This window comes from Octodon degus, unplaced genomic scaffold, assembly GCF_000260255.1.
Source record: "Octodon degus isolate 3935 unplaced genomic scaffold, OctDeg1.0 scaffold00037, whole genome shotgun sequence".
NCBI lineage: Eukaryota > Metazoa > Chordata > Mammalia > Rodentia > Octodontidae > Octodon > Octodon degus.
Window position 1 is genome coordinate 5,762,719 of NW_004524613.1, and position 16,748 is coordinate 5,779,466.

A 16,748-nucleotide genomic window follows, 5' to 3' on the forward strand; every position below is an offset into this window, starting at 1 on the left:
TAAAGGAAAGGAAATGCCAAAACCCTGTTAAAGTTGTTCCACTGCAGCCTAAAAGAACAAGATTTTATTTCTCAGACACTTGAATCAGGTAGCTTCCCTCTCTTATCCTGAAGCACACCATTAGTAGAAGTAGTCTAATAAATTAATAACTAGATAGTCTATGCACTCAACAGAGTCCACAACTTGTACTGCAATAATGGAGAGGTTTACCCTTCTTCAGCTTCAAAGTTGGAGGGTTTGGTCATTTAATTTGTAATAATCTTCACTCTGAGATAAACTGTCTTCTTCACAATGGATTTTTAATATCCTCACGCTCAATTTTAAGACAAAGCAATTTTAATACTCGGTGCACACCTCATGCCCTTGCTACAAACTGCTTTTCTTGACAAGTTATGCAGTAGTTCAAGGAGGTCTGGTTAAGGCTGTATTACTGTATGGTGCTGGTAAATACTACATAATTTTTTGTCATGTTGCAATCTTTGTGTTTCCAATTTAGTGAATGCTGCTCTGGAATCAGATAGCAACAATGACATTATTAAATCTGTTTTTCAACTATGATTTAGTAGTAATGGAGATTTCCAATTTTAACCCCTTGGCAGCAAGATCCAAGTTCCCTCATTTGCACATTAGCACCTAAGTGTCAAGGGGTTAATCAGCACAAAAGATACTGCACTTTTGATTGTAGCATTTGGCAGGACTGAAAGGAAAGGAAGTTGTGCTACATGTTGAAGGGATTATGGACAACAGAAAGAAGACACCAGAAGATAAAATGTCACATGAAGTCTTCATAGTCTTGTACATATCCTCCATCATAACCATCATAATCTGTCAGATCTTCTTTCATGGTGGCCTTTAATCCCCCTCCAAGGAAACACATCGTTCTTCTTCTTTTTGGCTTTGCTTTGCTCTTCTTGCTTGTTTTTCACTGCAAAGCACAGTCTACGAATTGGTAATCTTTTTCAAGTCATCAATTTCCAATGAAATACACACATCTCAAACTAAGGCTCCCAAAAAACTGGCAAAATATAGTGACTTTTCATACTGTGTAATTTTATCATTTACTAACTTTCCAAACTCTGCGAAATCATCTTTTGAAGACGGATTCATAGCATCTATTTCATAAACTGTAGTATTGCCACCAAAAGTTTTTTTTTTGCTAATTCAAGGTCTGACTCTTCCTGTAATTTCTTTAGCCGCAGTTTATCTGCTAATTGTTCTTCTAGTGTTAGCGCTTTAGGTTCTTCACGTTCCTCTAACCTCTTTTTAATTTCTTCTTGCCTGTTCTTCTGTTGCCCTTCTTTCTCTTTTATCTTCTCTGCTATTTTTTTCTTTTCTGAAATTTTTACCTCTGGTTTTACTTCTGCTTCCTCTTTTTTCTCCTCATCTTCATCATCCCAGTTATCCTTAACGTCCTTGTCCTTGTCCTCGCCTTCTCAGCGGTCCCTGCGGGCAGTGCCGCTGCCCACCACCTTCCGCACCGGGTCTTCCACGGTGTCTGCGTCCCAGGAGTCGGGGGTCCCCTGCCGCCACCGCCACCACCACCGCCACTGCCATCTCCAGCCGGGAGCCGGGAGTGAACGTGTGTGAGAGAAAAGCTGCTAAGAGCTGGAGCGGCGGAGGTGAGTCACTGAGCTGGCTCTCGGTGGCCCGAGCGGGGCCAAAAATGAATATTTTTAAAGAGGAAAAAAGCGCTGGGGAGATAGCTCAGTAGAATAAGCACCTGCCTGGCAAGCACGAGGTCCTGAGTTCAATACCTAACACCACAAAATAATTAAATAAAATAAAGAGGAAAAAACCCAAAATTTCAAAACAAGAGTAACAATGGTTAATATATTGCATGTTGTTATCTTTAGAGGGCAAGAGATATTTAATTATCCAAACAATATCAGCACAAACCTTTCTCTTCAGTGAACTTGAGAAATTAGTAGTATAACTATTTTAATGACCTTGTGTATGTATATATGTATTCTTTTAATTTTTTTACTTTTTACTTTTTTCTCCTTTCCCCATCCCAGTTTCAATTTCCTTTTGAAAGTTTCTTCCCAGAAAAATAGAAATTAAAAATATGAACCTGATGTTTCTATTATCAATTTACAAAAAAAAATACAGTGCCACCTAATAAACACAAGCCACAATTAGAAAAATCAAAAATCCTCCATAAAGACCCAAAAGACAATATTAAATTATTAATAGTAAAAAAAAGAGAAAAATTCATAATATGGTAAATCCATAAGACTGACAACTCAGTCTCAGTGAGAATTTGCAATGAAAATAACTCAACAGTGGAAGGGAGAGAAGAAAAGATGGACAAGGGTGGAAAAGAGGGAAAGAAACAGCTATAGAAGACACTGTAGGTATGACATCTAATTCCACATATATGAGCCCTGCTTGAGTCCTGATTCAAAGATACAAATTTATAAGATGATAGAACATGTTGAACAGTAATTGAATGTATTTTTTAAAATCTCTTATTTATTTGGTACAGGGTCTCGCTATGCTACACAGCTAGGACTCCTAGTGATCCTCCTATCCCAGCATCCCCTGCGCTGAAATTATAGGCATGTGCCACCATGCCTGGTTTCAGGTCAGCACAGCGTCCATGGCTGGCATAGCACAGAGTATCGGGAATCAAATCTGGGCCCTTAGGCTTGTCGGGCAGGTGTTTAGACTGCCTGCAATCTCCCCAACTCAATAATTGAATATTTCATAGTTTGATCCTTGTAGGTATGCTGTAGAGATGCATTGGGAAATGTTTTTCAGGCTGAAATAATATGAGGCAGGAGACTCTAACTGATCTTAAACATGTATGAATGAAGTTGGCCAGGAGTCCACCATCTTTGAAGCTGGATTTGCTGACGTCAGGTAAAAAGTGCCTAAGGGATCACCGTCTTGTTCTCTTCTGATCATTCAAAAACTTAACATCATTATTATCATTATTTAAGTTTATATTATTAAAGGCTTAAAACCTTCCCTCTCAGGGGTTCGATCCCCAGCCTGCCATGTTGGCCCTGCGGGGTGCTGAGATGGCGAATGAGACTGAGTGTGGTGGCGCGCGCCTGTAATCGCAGTGCTTGAGAGGCTGAAAAACAGGATCACTACACATCCGATCTGTGTAGTGAGACCCTGTCCTAGATACATAAAAAACAAAACAAGCAAAACCTTCCCTCTCAAGTCCTTCCTTCCCAGACCAGCCTCGCTAAGGCAGCTGAATTTGCTCCAGTGCTGGCTAGCCTCGCACCCAACCTTCCTCATGTAATTACATCAGTGTTGCTGTAGGTGTTCATGAGATTATTTCTATCTGTAACTTAGTTTGCACAAGAATAAAAACTGCCTTGTTTGCTGCTGACCCGTGGGGCTGTGGTGGTGCTTAATAAATGAATTTTTGTTGCCATTAAGACAGATGCATCAAGAGAAAAAGCTGGTTATAGGGCAGAAACAAGCACTAAACAAGAGCTCACAAAGAAATACTTTCTTAACAGCGTTCTTCCCAAAGACACCAGAAAAAGAAGGGAGATTTAAATAAGCCCAAGGCTTCAGGGGAACTAACTTGGGATTTAGTTGTCTCTCCGACTTTCTGAGAAAAATAAAGAGTTCGTAACTGTTATTAGCCACAAACCCTTTTATTTTTATTATTTTACTTTATTTTTTTTGTTACAGGGTCTCACTGCACAGCTCAGACTGTGACCCTGCTGTTTTCAGCTTCCCCAGCACTGGGATTACAGGCATGCACTACCACACCCTGACTCAGTGGCCGGCTCAGTGCACCCATGGGTGGGGCCAGCATGGCATGTGGTGCCCGGTCCCTGAGCTTGCCTAAGCAGGTGCTTAATCCACTGAGCTATCTTAGTGGCCCTCACAAACCCTTTCTTTGAATAAAAATAATTCAATATGTAAAACATGATAGCCAAAAGCAGATTTATTGCTATAGTTTAGTCTCAAAAAAATAAAAATAAAAAATCATCCAGTGGTTATGAGGAATCGAGGAAAACCTGTCCCAGCAAGGCCAGCTTTGAGGTAAAGGGCTGACTTGGGCAGCTGAGCAGCGAGATTTTCTGCTTCGCAGGCTTCTCCTTGGCCTCGTCATGGTTCTCAGGTGAGGACAGTGTTCTTGGCCCAGCTGGGGGCTCCCAGGGGCCCGAACTCACTGTCTTTCTCTGGAATCTTGACCTACTCCGTTTGAGAGAGTAGAATTCCCTCATCAAGTCTTCTACCTCCTCCTGTTCCTCCTTCAGCCTCCGGCAACAGTGCAGGGCAGCAGGGTCGATGGGGTGAGCTTCCGTGTTAAAGATGTAGCCCCCAGCCCCCAGGATGCACTCCCCATAGGGGGTCATCACCGCATCGAAGGTAGAGCCGTTGTTGTGGATAAAATTGGTCGGGTCAAACAGAAGGTAGAGGTATTTCACGGTTTCGGCCAGGAAGAAGGACTCCATGCGGTTGTCCAGCTTGTGGTCTCGGAGATCTTTGATCTGTGTGAGAGAAGGATGAGAGTCAGAGCAGCAGCACAGCTCGGAGCAAGGGTTGGGGGGGCTTCTGGCTGAATCCCTCGGACTCTCAGAGCTTCCTTCTTTTCTAGGCCACCATCATCTCTCACCTGGATTTTTACAACTGCTTCTAGCGGGTCTTCCTGCTGCCACCCATACCCTATGATGTGCTTACCATGAGTCCTACCTGTCACCCTCATCATTGTGTTGACACCCCATTTCACAAAGGCTAAAAGCCCTACAGGGCCTTCATGACCTGGACCCACTCCCACTCTCCTCCGTCACCCTGGAGGCTTTCTGTTGCAGCTCCAGCCACTGGGCCTTTGGAGTCCTGCGCTGGTAGGATCCCTACCTCAGGTGCTTTACGTTTGCTGTGCCTGCAGCCTGGAGTGCTCTTCCTCCAGGTCTTCCCTCCCTCCCCTCCTTCTTCCGTTCCTCACATACCTCCCTCATTTTCTTCAGGTCTCTGCTCAAATGCTACCTCTCCAAAAACATCTTTTCCTTTCTTCAAGACATAACAATCCCTATTCCTTTTATACTACTGTTTCCTACCTTTTTTAAAAAAATTATTTATTTTTTTATGTGTGTGTGTGTGTGTGTGTGTGTGGCCAGCTCAGCCCACCAGGGGGCGGGGCTGGCTGGCATGTGGTGCTGGGGGATTGAACCGCAGTCCCTGTGCTTTGCTAAGCTTGTTCTAAGTAGGTGCTTTAGACCACTGAGTCATCTCACCAGCCCCACTGAGCCATCTCACCAGCCCCCTTTTTGTTTTTTAATGTATTTGGTTGTTGCAGGGTCTCACTATGCAGCTTGGACTTATGGTGATCCTCCTGCTTTCAGCCTCCCCAGTGCTGGGATTACAGGCTTGCGCCACCATACCCAGACTTGTTGACCATTGGCCAGCTCAGCGGGCCAGGGGTGGGGCCAGTGCAGCACATGGTGCTGGAGATCGAACTGTGGTCCCTGTGCTTGCCTAAGCAAGTGCTTTAGTCTGCTGAGCTATCTTGCTGGCCCCTCCATTAACTATGACAGAATATTCTATCATCAAAATGCATCACCAGTGCTCATGTCAGAACCACATATACAAAATGTATCATCATTTACTCAGCTAATCCTCAATGGGCACTGAGGTGGTTACCAAGATTTTACTATTATAAAGAAGAAGGATTCTATAATCTAGGACATTTTAACTAAGTTTATAGGCATGGGGAGTAAGATAACTTGCTACAAACACTTTTAGCCTCTCTGAATTAGCAATATATTTAAATAAAAGTACAATCCTTAGTAGACACAAACAAGGACTTAACACACTAACTTCCACCAACTTCCCTTCTTGGCTTGTTTGGCAAAGATCAAATGTCTGTTCCCATCATGCAGCCTGGAGGACTTCCAAAGAGCTCTGCTTTAAGGGAAACAAGCCTTGCATTCCCAGGAAGGCCCCAGCGGACCTGCCGCTTTGGTTTTTCATAGAATACACTTTGGAAACCAAATATATCACTACTTTATTTTTCCTTAAGCACACAAGTCTTCTCTTTCAAAACATGGATTGTCTTTTACTTATAAAATATAAACACATAACAAATTTTGTAAAAGTTTTGTTTCAAATCCCATGTCCTAACTAGAATTCTGCAGACTTCTCAGGGAATTTTCTTTCAGACTATGCCCTTATTCATCTGTTGTTATGTGACTGCAATGACTGTTTATTAATATCTTGCTTGCTTGGGTCCTATAAGGATATGACCTGGCTCTTACCCTTGACCCTTTCAACCACTCTCCATAGCGGCCAGTGCTATCTCTGAAGCACAAATGGGATCACATCACTGTGCTAGGACCCTCCAAGGCTTCTCATTCCACCCTGACCCAAATCGTTTTCCCACGGCCGCCACGAGGCCCACTCTGATCCAGCCACTGCCTCCTTCTGTCCCTTTCTCTCCCCGACCTCCTTCCTGCTCATCCTACCCTGCCACCCGGGCCTTCTCTCGTCTCCTGCAGTGTGGCCCCATGTGTGGGCTTGCTGCTTCTGCAGGGCTCCAGTCCTTGGGCCCAGCACTGGGCCTGCATGCAGAAGACCTCCGGTTACACCCGAAATACTTGTAGGACTGTTTTTGTTAAGAGGATCCAGATTGGGATACAGGACTCTGGGATCCCAGATTTCCCTTTTTCTGTTTTGTTTTTATTTTTCTGAGACAGGATCCTGCTGTATAGTTCAGGCTGGCCTCAAACTCCTGCTGCCTCAGCTTCCCAAAGGCTGGTGCAGGTATGTGCCACCATGCCCAGCTAGATTTCACTTTTTTCAGAACCATTTCATATAAATTTGCCTTGGGGGGGGGCAATATATATATATATATATACACACACACACACACACACACATACATACATACATACAAGAATACAAATCAACTCACCTTGTAAAGTAGGCTAACTGAGGAGGATAAGGGTCTCTGGCACTGAGGACTACCAAGGGCACGGGATCATGAGGAACCCTAACTCCCCTCTTCCAGCTTATGTGACCTTCAGCAAGGCTTTAGCTTCTTTATTCATTAATTTATGTCCAGCTCCAAGGTCCACTCCAGGGCTAATGTTCTAGAACTGCCAAGACCTAACCCTGGAGAAGACTCTTTGAAAGTAAGGAGAGACTGCATAATGTCTGGCTGGGGAACACTTACTGTGGCAAATCCGCACTCCACCTTGCTGATTTTTTCTATTGACTCCACAGCATCTCTCCCGAGCTCCAGGAGGGTGGGATCGCCCGTGGCACGGTAGAGGTACATCGCGCTCTCAATGAGCTCTGCAAAGGCCAAAGCACATTGACTCACTCAGTGGCTGGGCAGGTCTGGCCTGGGGCCACTCAGGAGGGCCTCCTTCCCTCCACATACTGTCCTCGGGCCACGCCTAAGAGAAATAGGAGGTATCTCACCCAGTGCTGGGTTTCAGAGCCAACAGGCCCAAACCCAAAGCTTGGTGGAGACCAATGTAAGTATAAGGTGGCTGAGCCTACAATCTGTTTCCTAATCCCCATTCCCTCTTTCATCCTTAGTAACAGAATCCCTGACATCAGCCAAGCCATGGCTGCCTAGGTTAATAATTCTCCACACCTAGGTGAGATTGGGAATACCATCAAGAACCACATATGCATAGAATATGAGAGAGGAGCACATTTCTTTCTTTTGGTTTTTGAGACAAGATCACGCTATGTAGTTCAGGCTGGTCTTAAACTCACTATGTAGCCCAGGTTGGCCTCGAGCTCACAGCGATCCCCCTGCCTCAGCCTCTGAAGTCCTGCGTTTATAGGTGTGCAACACCACACCTGGCAAGAAATACATTTCTGACTGAAGCTTCTATTTTCTTCCACAATTCACATTCTAACTTAATCCTAAAGCCTAAAAGAATATTAGGCTGGCATCTAATGCCCTTGCCAAGACAGGACCCATAAAAAGATAAAGGTAAGAGACTCAAGTGCCAACTTTCAATCTAGCAAAGACATAGTCATCAGGGGCCAGGGAGATGGCTCAGTGGAATAAGTGCTTCCCTGGCAAGCACAAGGGCTTGAGTTCAATCCCCGGTTCTGCCAAAACAAACAAACAAACAAAAAAAAGACATAGTCATTGGTCACTGTGTGACCCCAAATAAGATGAGGCACTGCCCTATTCTACCCCACAACTGGAATGTAAAGGAAAGACACAGCCCCACTTTAAGGTGACTGTTAGCCAAGAGCAGTGGGTCCCGATGAGAAGACTTTTCTGAAAAAAAGGAGAGCATATTTATTGCTTTCAAATACTTGCAGAACTGTTATAAACGAAAGCTTGGACTGTCCACTAAAGCCGGCTCAGTGGTAGAAACAACAGCCCCATGTGCTTTTCTTTTTCTCCACCGTTCCCCAACCCCAACGTCTGCCCTGATCTTCTGCTTCCCTATTTCTTCCTCGGTCTTGGCCAGCACGTCTCTGCCTTCTGATATAAGACTGAAAACTCCTGCTCTTATTTTGGAGAAAAGGGCCATTGTGTCCCACTTCCTCCTCCAGGTGCTCTGGGGCTCCGGATCAGCGCCGACACAGCTGCTCACACTCTGAGACGCACGCGGGGCACACCTCCTGGGCGATGAGCACAGAGAGAAAAGACAGCGCTCTGCAGGAAGCCATCCTTCCACACCCAGCTGCAGGCCAGGTCAAGGCCAGCCTGGCTTCTCCTCATCACAGGTATGCTGGCTATTACTTTACTTTCTCGCATGTCATGCAGCCAACTCTGGAGGAGGATGACAGGCTAGCATTTTGATCTGGACTTCAGGGAGGCAAAGACTCTAAGAAGCCTTTAGGCCAGGATCTGAGCTCGAAAATGGCAGATCAGAGATGTGCACCAGAGCACAGCACACTGGCCAGTGTCACTAGAGAGCAGTACACTGTCTCCCCAGTGCTACTGTCTGGGGAAGGAAGGGTGACTGGACTAAGGCACTTCTGGATTCCTGGCAACAGTGCCTCATCTTCCATCAGGACCTCCCTGCCAGCATGTCCTGCAGGCTGCGGCTGAGGGTCACTAACCAGAGATGAGACTATGGTAGAAAGATTTCAATTGCAGAGCTCCTTGGGTTCCTCTAACTGTGACCTTGCATGGGCCTGTATCTGACAGTTAGTCCCAAACTCTGATCCTCATTTTATCTACTGGTAACATTAGATCACTAGATATGACTGATGCCTCCTGAGAGAGAATTTCCTTTTAAAAAAGTGTTATAAAATTATGGAAAAAATAAATAATTTTTTTAAAAAAAGTGTTACGATCCAACCACGGCAGCACACGCCTGTAATCCCAGCACTTGAGGGTGCTGAGGTAGAAAGATCATGAAGTCCAGCCTGAGGTACATAAGTGGAGACCCTATCTCAAAAAATTTTTTTAATGTTAAAAACAAAAGAATGAGAAGACACAAAACACCAAGATCAGCTACTCTTGAGAATTCTAAAATGATTAATTTGCCCTTTAAACTTCTGTTTCACTCCTTGTGAAGGTAGAAAAGGCAGTGGCTGTAGGACAACCTGTCCCACAGCTCACAGCAGTGCAGGCCGGAGACGGGAGAAAAACTCTCCCAGGGTGCGGGCGCCTGTGTGCTGACTACGCTTCCTGCCTGACCCCTTTCCTTCCCTCCTCACAGCTTTCTGCTTTCCTGCAGTGAATCAGAGGCTGGCAGGGCCCTGAGGCAGGGTCTCATGTGTGACCCCTGCCACTCTGAGCTGCCAATGGAGAAGGAAAAGATGACAGGCTACCTATTCCCGTCCGCCTCCCCCATAGCACGGCCACTCCGTACCATGACCCACAGCCTGGGGCAGTCTGCCTGCACTTCTAAGGTTCAAAGAGGTAGCTGTTGTTTTCCTTCTTGCTCACTTTCCTGAGTTTAAAATCACATGGGACTTAGTGAAAAGACCTGGGTTCCAGGCCCAGCTCCTGTATTTCCCGGCCTGGTCCACTAGGCCTCAGTGTCACTCTCTGGAAGGAAGGGGCCAAACATTCCTAAAATAGAAACCACCCAAGAGCCCATGGGTCACATGAGGAAAAAGCCAGGCAAGCACGTGGGAGGGATTAGACACATTGAACCAGAGCCTGCAAGCGGGCCATGGGCCTGAGAGGCTGCTCACCCGGCCGAAGGGGGTAGCCCTCCCGTTTCTCCACCGTGTACCCCTGAGGGATGTTGTAGAACTCTGGGAGCCCTCCAAATTGCTTCCATACAGTGTGGTAGTTGAGGAAGGTCTTCATGGCATTGTCAATGTCCCCAATGAGGCTCTGCAGGAGAGAAGTGGCGGTTAGACAGAAGGCCAACATAAAACCCTACAGACACTGGGCATGACGGTGCACGCCTGTAATCCCAGAACTCAGGAGGCTGAGGCAGGAGGATCATCATGAGTTCCAGGGCAGCTTCGGCTATATAGGGAGTCCAAAACCACTCTGAACTATACAACAAGACTCTGTCTCAGCAGTGGCTGGGGTTCAAGGCATTCTGTGCTGGCCCCACCTGTGGGGTGCACTAAGACAGCAATTGAGATTGGGCATGATGGCGCGCACCTGTAATCCCAGCACTTTGGAGGCTGAAAACAGGAGAATCACACCAAGTCTGATCTACATAGTGAGACCCTATAGACCCTGCCCTATATACAGAAAAAAAGCAAAACAAACAAACAAAAAGACTCTGTCTCAAACCAAAACCAACCAACCAAACACACACAAAAAACAAAAATCTCATAGACAAAACCCCACATACAACTGGGCACCATGGTGCACATCCATAATCCCAGCACTCTGGGAGGCTGCAGTAGGAGGATTTCAAGGATGAGCCCAGCTTTGACAAGTTGGCAACTCAGCAAGTCCTTGTCCCAAAATTTAAAAAAATAAATAAAAGAGGACCAGGGGAAGTAGCACAAAGATCTTGGGCTCAGTCACCAATCTCAAACACACTCTCTCTCTCTCTCTCTCTCTCTCTCTCTCTCTCTCTCTCTCTCTGTCTCTCTCTCACACCACAGCGCTGTTCATCAAACCTTGACTCTGCTATTTACTTTCTGTGTGTCCCTAAGCCACAGCGTTAACTTTTTTATTTTTTATTTTAGGGAAGGGACACAGCATTAACTTTTAATTTCATCTATAAAAGGTAAAATTCAACACTTATCCACATACTTTGTTGGGAGGAACTGAGTCTGCACATTATGTCCCAGAACCTTGACAATGTCAAGTACTAGTAGTTGTTCAATTTAGCCAGCTGGTTCAAAACTCTAATAGGAGCTTGGCATGATGGTGCCAGCCTATAATACCAAAACTCAAGAGGCTGGGGCAGGAGGACTGCTGTGAGTTTAAGGCCAGCCTGGGCTACGTGGTGAGTTCAAGACCGGCCTAAACTACATAATGAGATCTTCTCTGAGAGAGAGAGAAACACAGACAGACAGACAGACAGACAGACAGACAGACAGAGACAGAGACAGACAGAAACAAAGACAGAGAGACAGAGAGACAGACATAAAGACAGACAGACAGGCAGGCAGGCAGGCAGGCAGACAGACCAGCCTAGATGACAGAGTTCAGGATTACCCACTACTTAGAAAGACCCTATCTCCAAAAAAGAAAGAAAACAACTAAGAATAACAAAAAGTTTGTGCTAAGTCTCATTCTCACTCCATATCCCCAAAAAGATAACCATTATATAACTTCCCAGAGTTTCTCCAGACAATGCAGGCCAAGTTAGTGCAGTATATTATTTGCCTTTCACTACACCATATCCTTCAGCATGCTTTCCACGAGTACGTTAAGTACTCAGAGTGCCCTCCTATTTATGGCCGCACAGCGTTATGTTGCTTAGGCCACAACTGAATCAGTTCCCTATAAGTAGCCATTAAACTTGGTTCTCATCCTTTGACATTCAGTGCAACAATCAATGCTGTGACAAATGCTTCTGTACATGTTCCTTCAGGTACACGCACAGCACACTGGTAAGATCAATTTTCAGAATGAGGTGTTGCTGGGTCGAACAGATGTATTATTGTTAAGTCTACTTAAAGAGGGCTGAGGAGATGGCCTGGCCGTCTAAGTGCCTGCCTGGCGAGCACAAGGCCCCAGACCGCAAGCTGTACAGGCCCCAGAAGCCCAGTGTGGTGGTGCACGCCCGTAATCCCAGTGCTGAGGAGGTTGAGACAGGAAGATCACTATGTGTCGGAGCTGCATGCTGAGACCCTGTACCAAATAAATAAAAGGTTTTTAAAGAGTCTACTTAAAGAATCATTTACCTTAGAAGTTTTAAAAAAACTCTTTAAGAATTTTTTTTTAAAAAAATCTATCACTTCTGGGGCTGGGGAGATGGCTCAGTGGAATAAGCACTTCCCTGGCAAGCGCAAGGGTCTGAGTTCAATCCCCAGTTCTGAAAAAAAAAAAAAAATCTATCACTTCTAATTGCTCATAATATTGTAGTTCAATAGCAATATTCCTTGATTCCTGTTTACTTCTTCAAGTAAAAGAGTTTATGTATTAATTTTAAAATTAAAGTTATGCAATAATCAATTCCATTAAAATATATAGCTATGGGGCTGGGGAGATGGCTCAGTGGAATGAGCACTTCCCTGCTAAGTACAAGGGCCTGAGTTCAATCCCCAGTTCCACCAAAATAAATAAATAAATAAATAAATAAATAAATAAATAAAATCATAAAATATATAGCTGGGTATGGTGGTGCACCAGTAATCTCAGCACTTGAGAGGTTGAGGCAGGAGGATCATTGTGAGTTCAAGGCCAGTCTGGGCTATAAGGTGAGTTTAAAGCTATCCTGAGCTACATAGTGAAGATTCTGTCTCCAAAACACAAAAACAAACAACAATAAAATATAATCATTATTTAGCCATCTACTATTAAGCATTTAAATAATTTCTAGTTTGGCTTACCACGAGCTTTACTGCTGAGAATACAAGTAACAGGTTTAAAAAATTTTTTTTCTTGTTTTTGAAACAGGGTCTCAAGATGCAACCCAGGCTGGTCTTGAACTCAAAATGAACCTCCAGCCATCAGTTCCAAGTGCTGGGATTACAGGTGCACACTGGGAAAGATACATACATAGGTTGTGTATCTTTTAGTCTCCCAGGACTTTCTTGAGGAAAAAGCACAGAATGGAAAGATACAGAGCCAAAGGGTGTGGTTAGTTCTTACGAGAAGGGTTTCCAAGGGGAAGGTGGTCACAAAGAGTTTTAAGGAAATAGACTGCCAGACCCTAACCTTTCCTAAAATAGTTCTTCCTGAATACTCTGTCAAACAAAGGCAGGCAACTCTCATCCTCACAGTCGTCCTCCTTCCATTTTACCAAAGGAGGACAGAGCCACCACCAGTCTCTAAACAAAGTGCTGAACGCTGCCCTGGGGTAGAAAATCTTCCTGATCACTAGACCAGGCTAAATTTTAAATTAGTGTTAAGTGTAAAAAATAAATGACTCTAGTTAACGAATAGCGAATCCTTTTGCAACTTAGATGATTTCTACTTCTTTACTCTCAAAAAACTGAAAGAGGATCTGGTCAAGCTGTCAAGAGAGAGATCATTAAAAATAATTTTTACTCAGGAGGCTGAGGCAGGAGGATCACTCAGAGATTGGGGCCAGCTACAAAGTAAATTCAAGGCCACCCTGAACTGCATGAGACCCTATCTCAAAAAGAAACAAACAAAAAAACTTTTTTGATGAAAGATCATTTTCTTAACTATAGAAAGGCTGAACTATATGACACTGCCATTTCTGTAGATCAAAAAGGTTTGAATGCTAGCAATTTTATACAGCTCAATCTAACAACTGAATGATTTCCAAGAACTGAGTGATACCACTGTAATAAAAATCTTTCCAATTCCATCAACTTATGCAGAAGGCTCCTCAGTTCTTATATTTGAACCAGTGAAAGCCAGGCATGGTGGCACACACTCCTGGAACCCCAGTACTTGGGAGGCTAAGGCAGGAGGATCGCTGTGAGTTCAAGGAAGACTTACCTACATTGTGAGACTCTCAAAAACTAAATCAATATAAAGGCACCAGGTGTGGTGGCACACGTCTGTAACCCCAGCACTCAGGAAGCAGGAGGATTCTTGTGAGTTTGAGACCAGCCTGGGCTACAAAGTGATCTCAAAGCCAGCCTGAACTACATAGCAAGACCCTGTCTCAAAAAGTCAAACAAATAAAACAGATATTTATTCCCATTTTAGCAGTAAGTTATATTATTCACACTTAAGTACATCAACTAATTAGAAACAAAAAACACTCCACATATCACTAAGAAATGTATTTCCAATAAATCTGTTCTTAGGGATTTGTGGTTTTGTTTTGTCTTGTTTTGAGACAGAGTCTTGCTACATTGTCCAAGCTGGACTTGAACTCACTGTGGTCTTTCTGCCTGAGCTTCCCAAGGGCTGGGATCACAGGTATGTACCACCACACTCAGCTGCTTTTAGATTTATAATTATGAAACAGTATAAGCTATTAATGTCATTTTTCTCCACTACCTATAAATACATAGTAACTAAATAAAAAAATTTAATACTCAGCTTATGATCACAGGAAATTTTAAAACTTTGAGTTTCCATTATATAACTTTTCGTTAGCAAAACAGGATAATTTGTGCAATAAAATGCTCTGAACATAAAATAACTAGGAAAAGTACTGTTGAAGGAATGGAATAGAAATATGAGTTCAAGGAAAAAAAGAATGATAAACTACTTACGTTCTTATGATTAAAAATACAATTTTTCAAAATTCACACAAGCAACAAATTTAAAGATATTAGAAAACATAGACTAATACTTAACATTATCAACAATATCTCTCTGTGTTTGTTTCTCCATTGTGGTATAACGATCGGCTAAAAGTACGCAACCTGAGAGGCTGGGGAGTTGGTTCAGCGGTAGAATGCTTGCCCAGCAAGCTGGAAGCCCTGGGTTCTGTCCTTGGTACCAAAAACAAACTATGCAATTTGGGAATAATCAAAACAACTGCAGTTTATGCACTAAGACAGAATAAGAACTAAGATAAACATGAAAAGATCAATTCATATGTTATCACTGAACAGTGACCTCCAAGATTTAGTCTGTGGAGAAAAAAAGCTTCCAAAGGCTACAACACATGCCTATCTATTTAAAGAAAAGGAGGACTAAGCACCTGCTTAGGCAAGTGCAGGAACCAGGGTTAGATCCTTGGCATGCCATGCCATGCCAGCCCCACCCCCAGGTGTGCTGAGCTGACCAACGAGTCCAGGCGTGGTGGTGCACGCCTGGAATCTCAGTGCTGGGGAGACTGAAAACAGGAGGATCACTCTGAGTCTGAACTGCATAGTGAGACCCTGTACCAAATACATAAAAAAAAGGAGGGCCAGGTGTGGTGGCACATGCCAGTATCCCAGCACTCAGGAGGCTGAGGCAGGAGGATCACTAAGAGTTTAAGGCAAGCCAGAACTACGAAGTGAATTTAAGGCCAGCCTACAAAGCTACAAAGCAAGAAAGGAAGCAAGAAAAAAAGAAAGAAAAGAAGAGGGCCAAGGAGATGGCTCAGTAGAATAAGCACTTCCCTGGCAAGTGCAAGGGCCTGAGTTCAATCCCTGGATCCGCCAAAAAAAAAAAAAAAGAAAGAAAAGAAGATAAAAAATACACACATTTATGTTTATGAATTCTATAAAAACATACTGAGAACAGATGCTACACCAGGGCACGAGTGTGAGGGTACGGACTCTACACTCCTCACTGCCTTCATTTGTGTGGTTTTAAAATGTATTACTAAGGGCCAGGGAGATGGCTCAGTAGAATAAGCGCTTCCCTGGCAAGTGCAAGGGCCTGAGTACAATCCCCGGTTCCACAAAAAAATAAAAAAATAAAAAAATAAAATGTATTACTATCTACCAAATCATTATCTTTTCTCAAAACAACATCCACATTACAAAACACTTTGGTATATGAAACACGTGGCACCCTGAGGGAGTAGCTTAGGTAGGTTTTCAGGATCCATCCAGCTGTGACTCTCAGACCATGCAGGGAAAAAGTGCTGGTGGACAGAACAGGCTAATGCCAAAGAGGAAACCTGACTGGTGCGGTGGCATGTGCCTGCAGTCCTAGTCACTCAGGACAGGAAGATCACTTGAGCCTAGGAGTTCAAGTCCAGCCTGGGACCACAGCAAGAGCCAACTCAAAACAAAAACAAAAACACCTCACATAAATGTAGCAGTAATCCCTGACCTGGAAAGATGCCATGTACAGTACCCTAAGTGGCACAACATTCCTCCTCATACCGGATGCTCAGTGCCTGACACCTTAATACCCACCTTGGAAAATCTGGCTTGGCAGAATCATGGATCTACCTAATTAACTCTAAGTCTCCCTTCTGTCCCCAACCCTTACCCCCAAAAGTACTCAAGGAACTAAAGCAACATGCTTGACTTTACACATCACAATAAACTTGCTTTGCCATTTCATAGAAAAATGACCACCCCCTTTCATTGTTCCTACCTGAAGACCAGGCCAGTAGGCCTCCAAAGACTGGAAGACCGGCATGGACACAGTCCCCTTGTACATCTGCACCCACAGGTACCAGTCACCGAAGCGCGTGTAATTCCGAATGGCTTTGTTATATTCTGCATCACAGAAAATGGGACAATGCACACGTGAGTGGTTAGTGAGACAAAAGGTGGCCTTGACCACAAAGTGTAGGCTTACACTTTTGGGAGAGCAGAGAACAGTATAGATTCCAAGAGGCCTAGGAGGCAATACAGCAAGCAGACTAGAAAGGATCACAGGT

General features: G+C 44.1%; 1 protein-coding gene and 1 pseudogene across 1 annotated transcript in view; both read right to left on the reverse strand.

Moving 5' to 3' along the window:
- Positions 1-698: 698 nt before the first annotated feature.
- On the reverse strand, positions 699-2,601 carry LOC101570534 (annotated as a pseudogene).
- Positions 2,602-3,891: 1,290 nt separating this feature from the next.
- The window catches only part of Edem2 (ER degradation enhancing alpha-mannosidase like protein 2), a 32,694-nt gene continuing 19,837 nt past the window's right edge, over positions 3,892-16,748 (reverse strand). Inside the window, exons 8-11 of the mRNA XM_004630846.3 lie at positions 16,460-16,584; positions 10,102-10,246; positions 7,148-7,269; positions 3,892-4,466 (exon numbers count right to left, since the gene is read on the reverse strand). Coding sequence (XP_004630903.1) covers positions 3,969-4,466; positions 7,148-7,269; positions 10,102-10,246; positions 16,460-16,584 — 890 coding nt within the window. The 3' untranslated portion in view covers positions 3,892-3,968. The remainder of the gene's footprint in view (positions 4,467-7,147; positions 7,270-10,101; positions 10,247-16,459; positions 16,585-16,748) is intronic.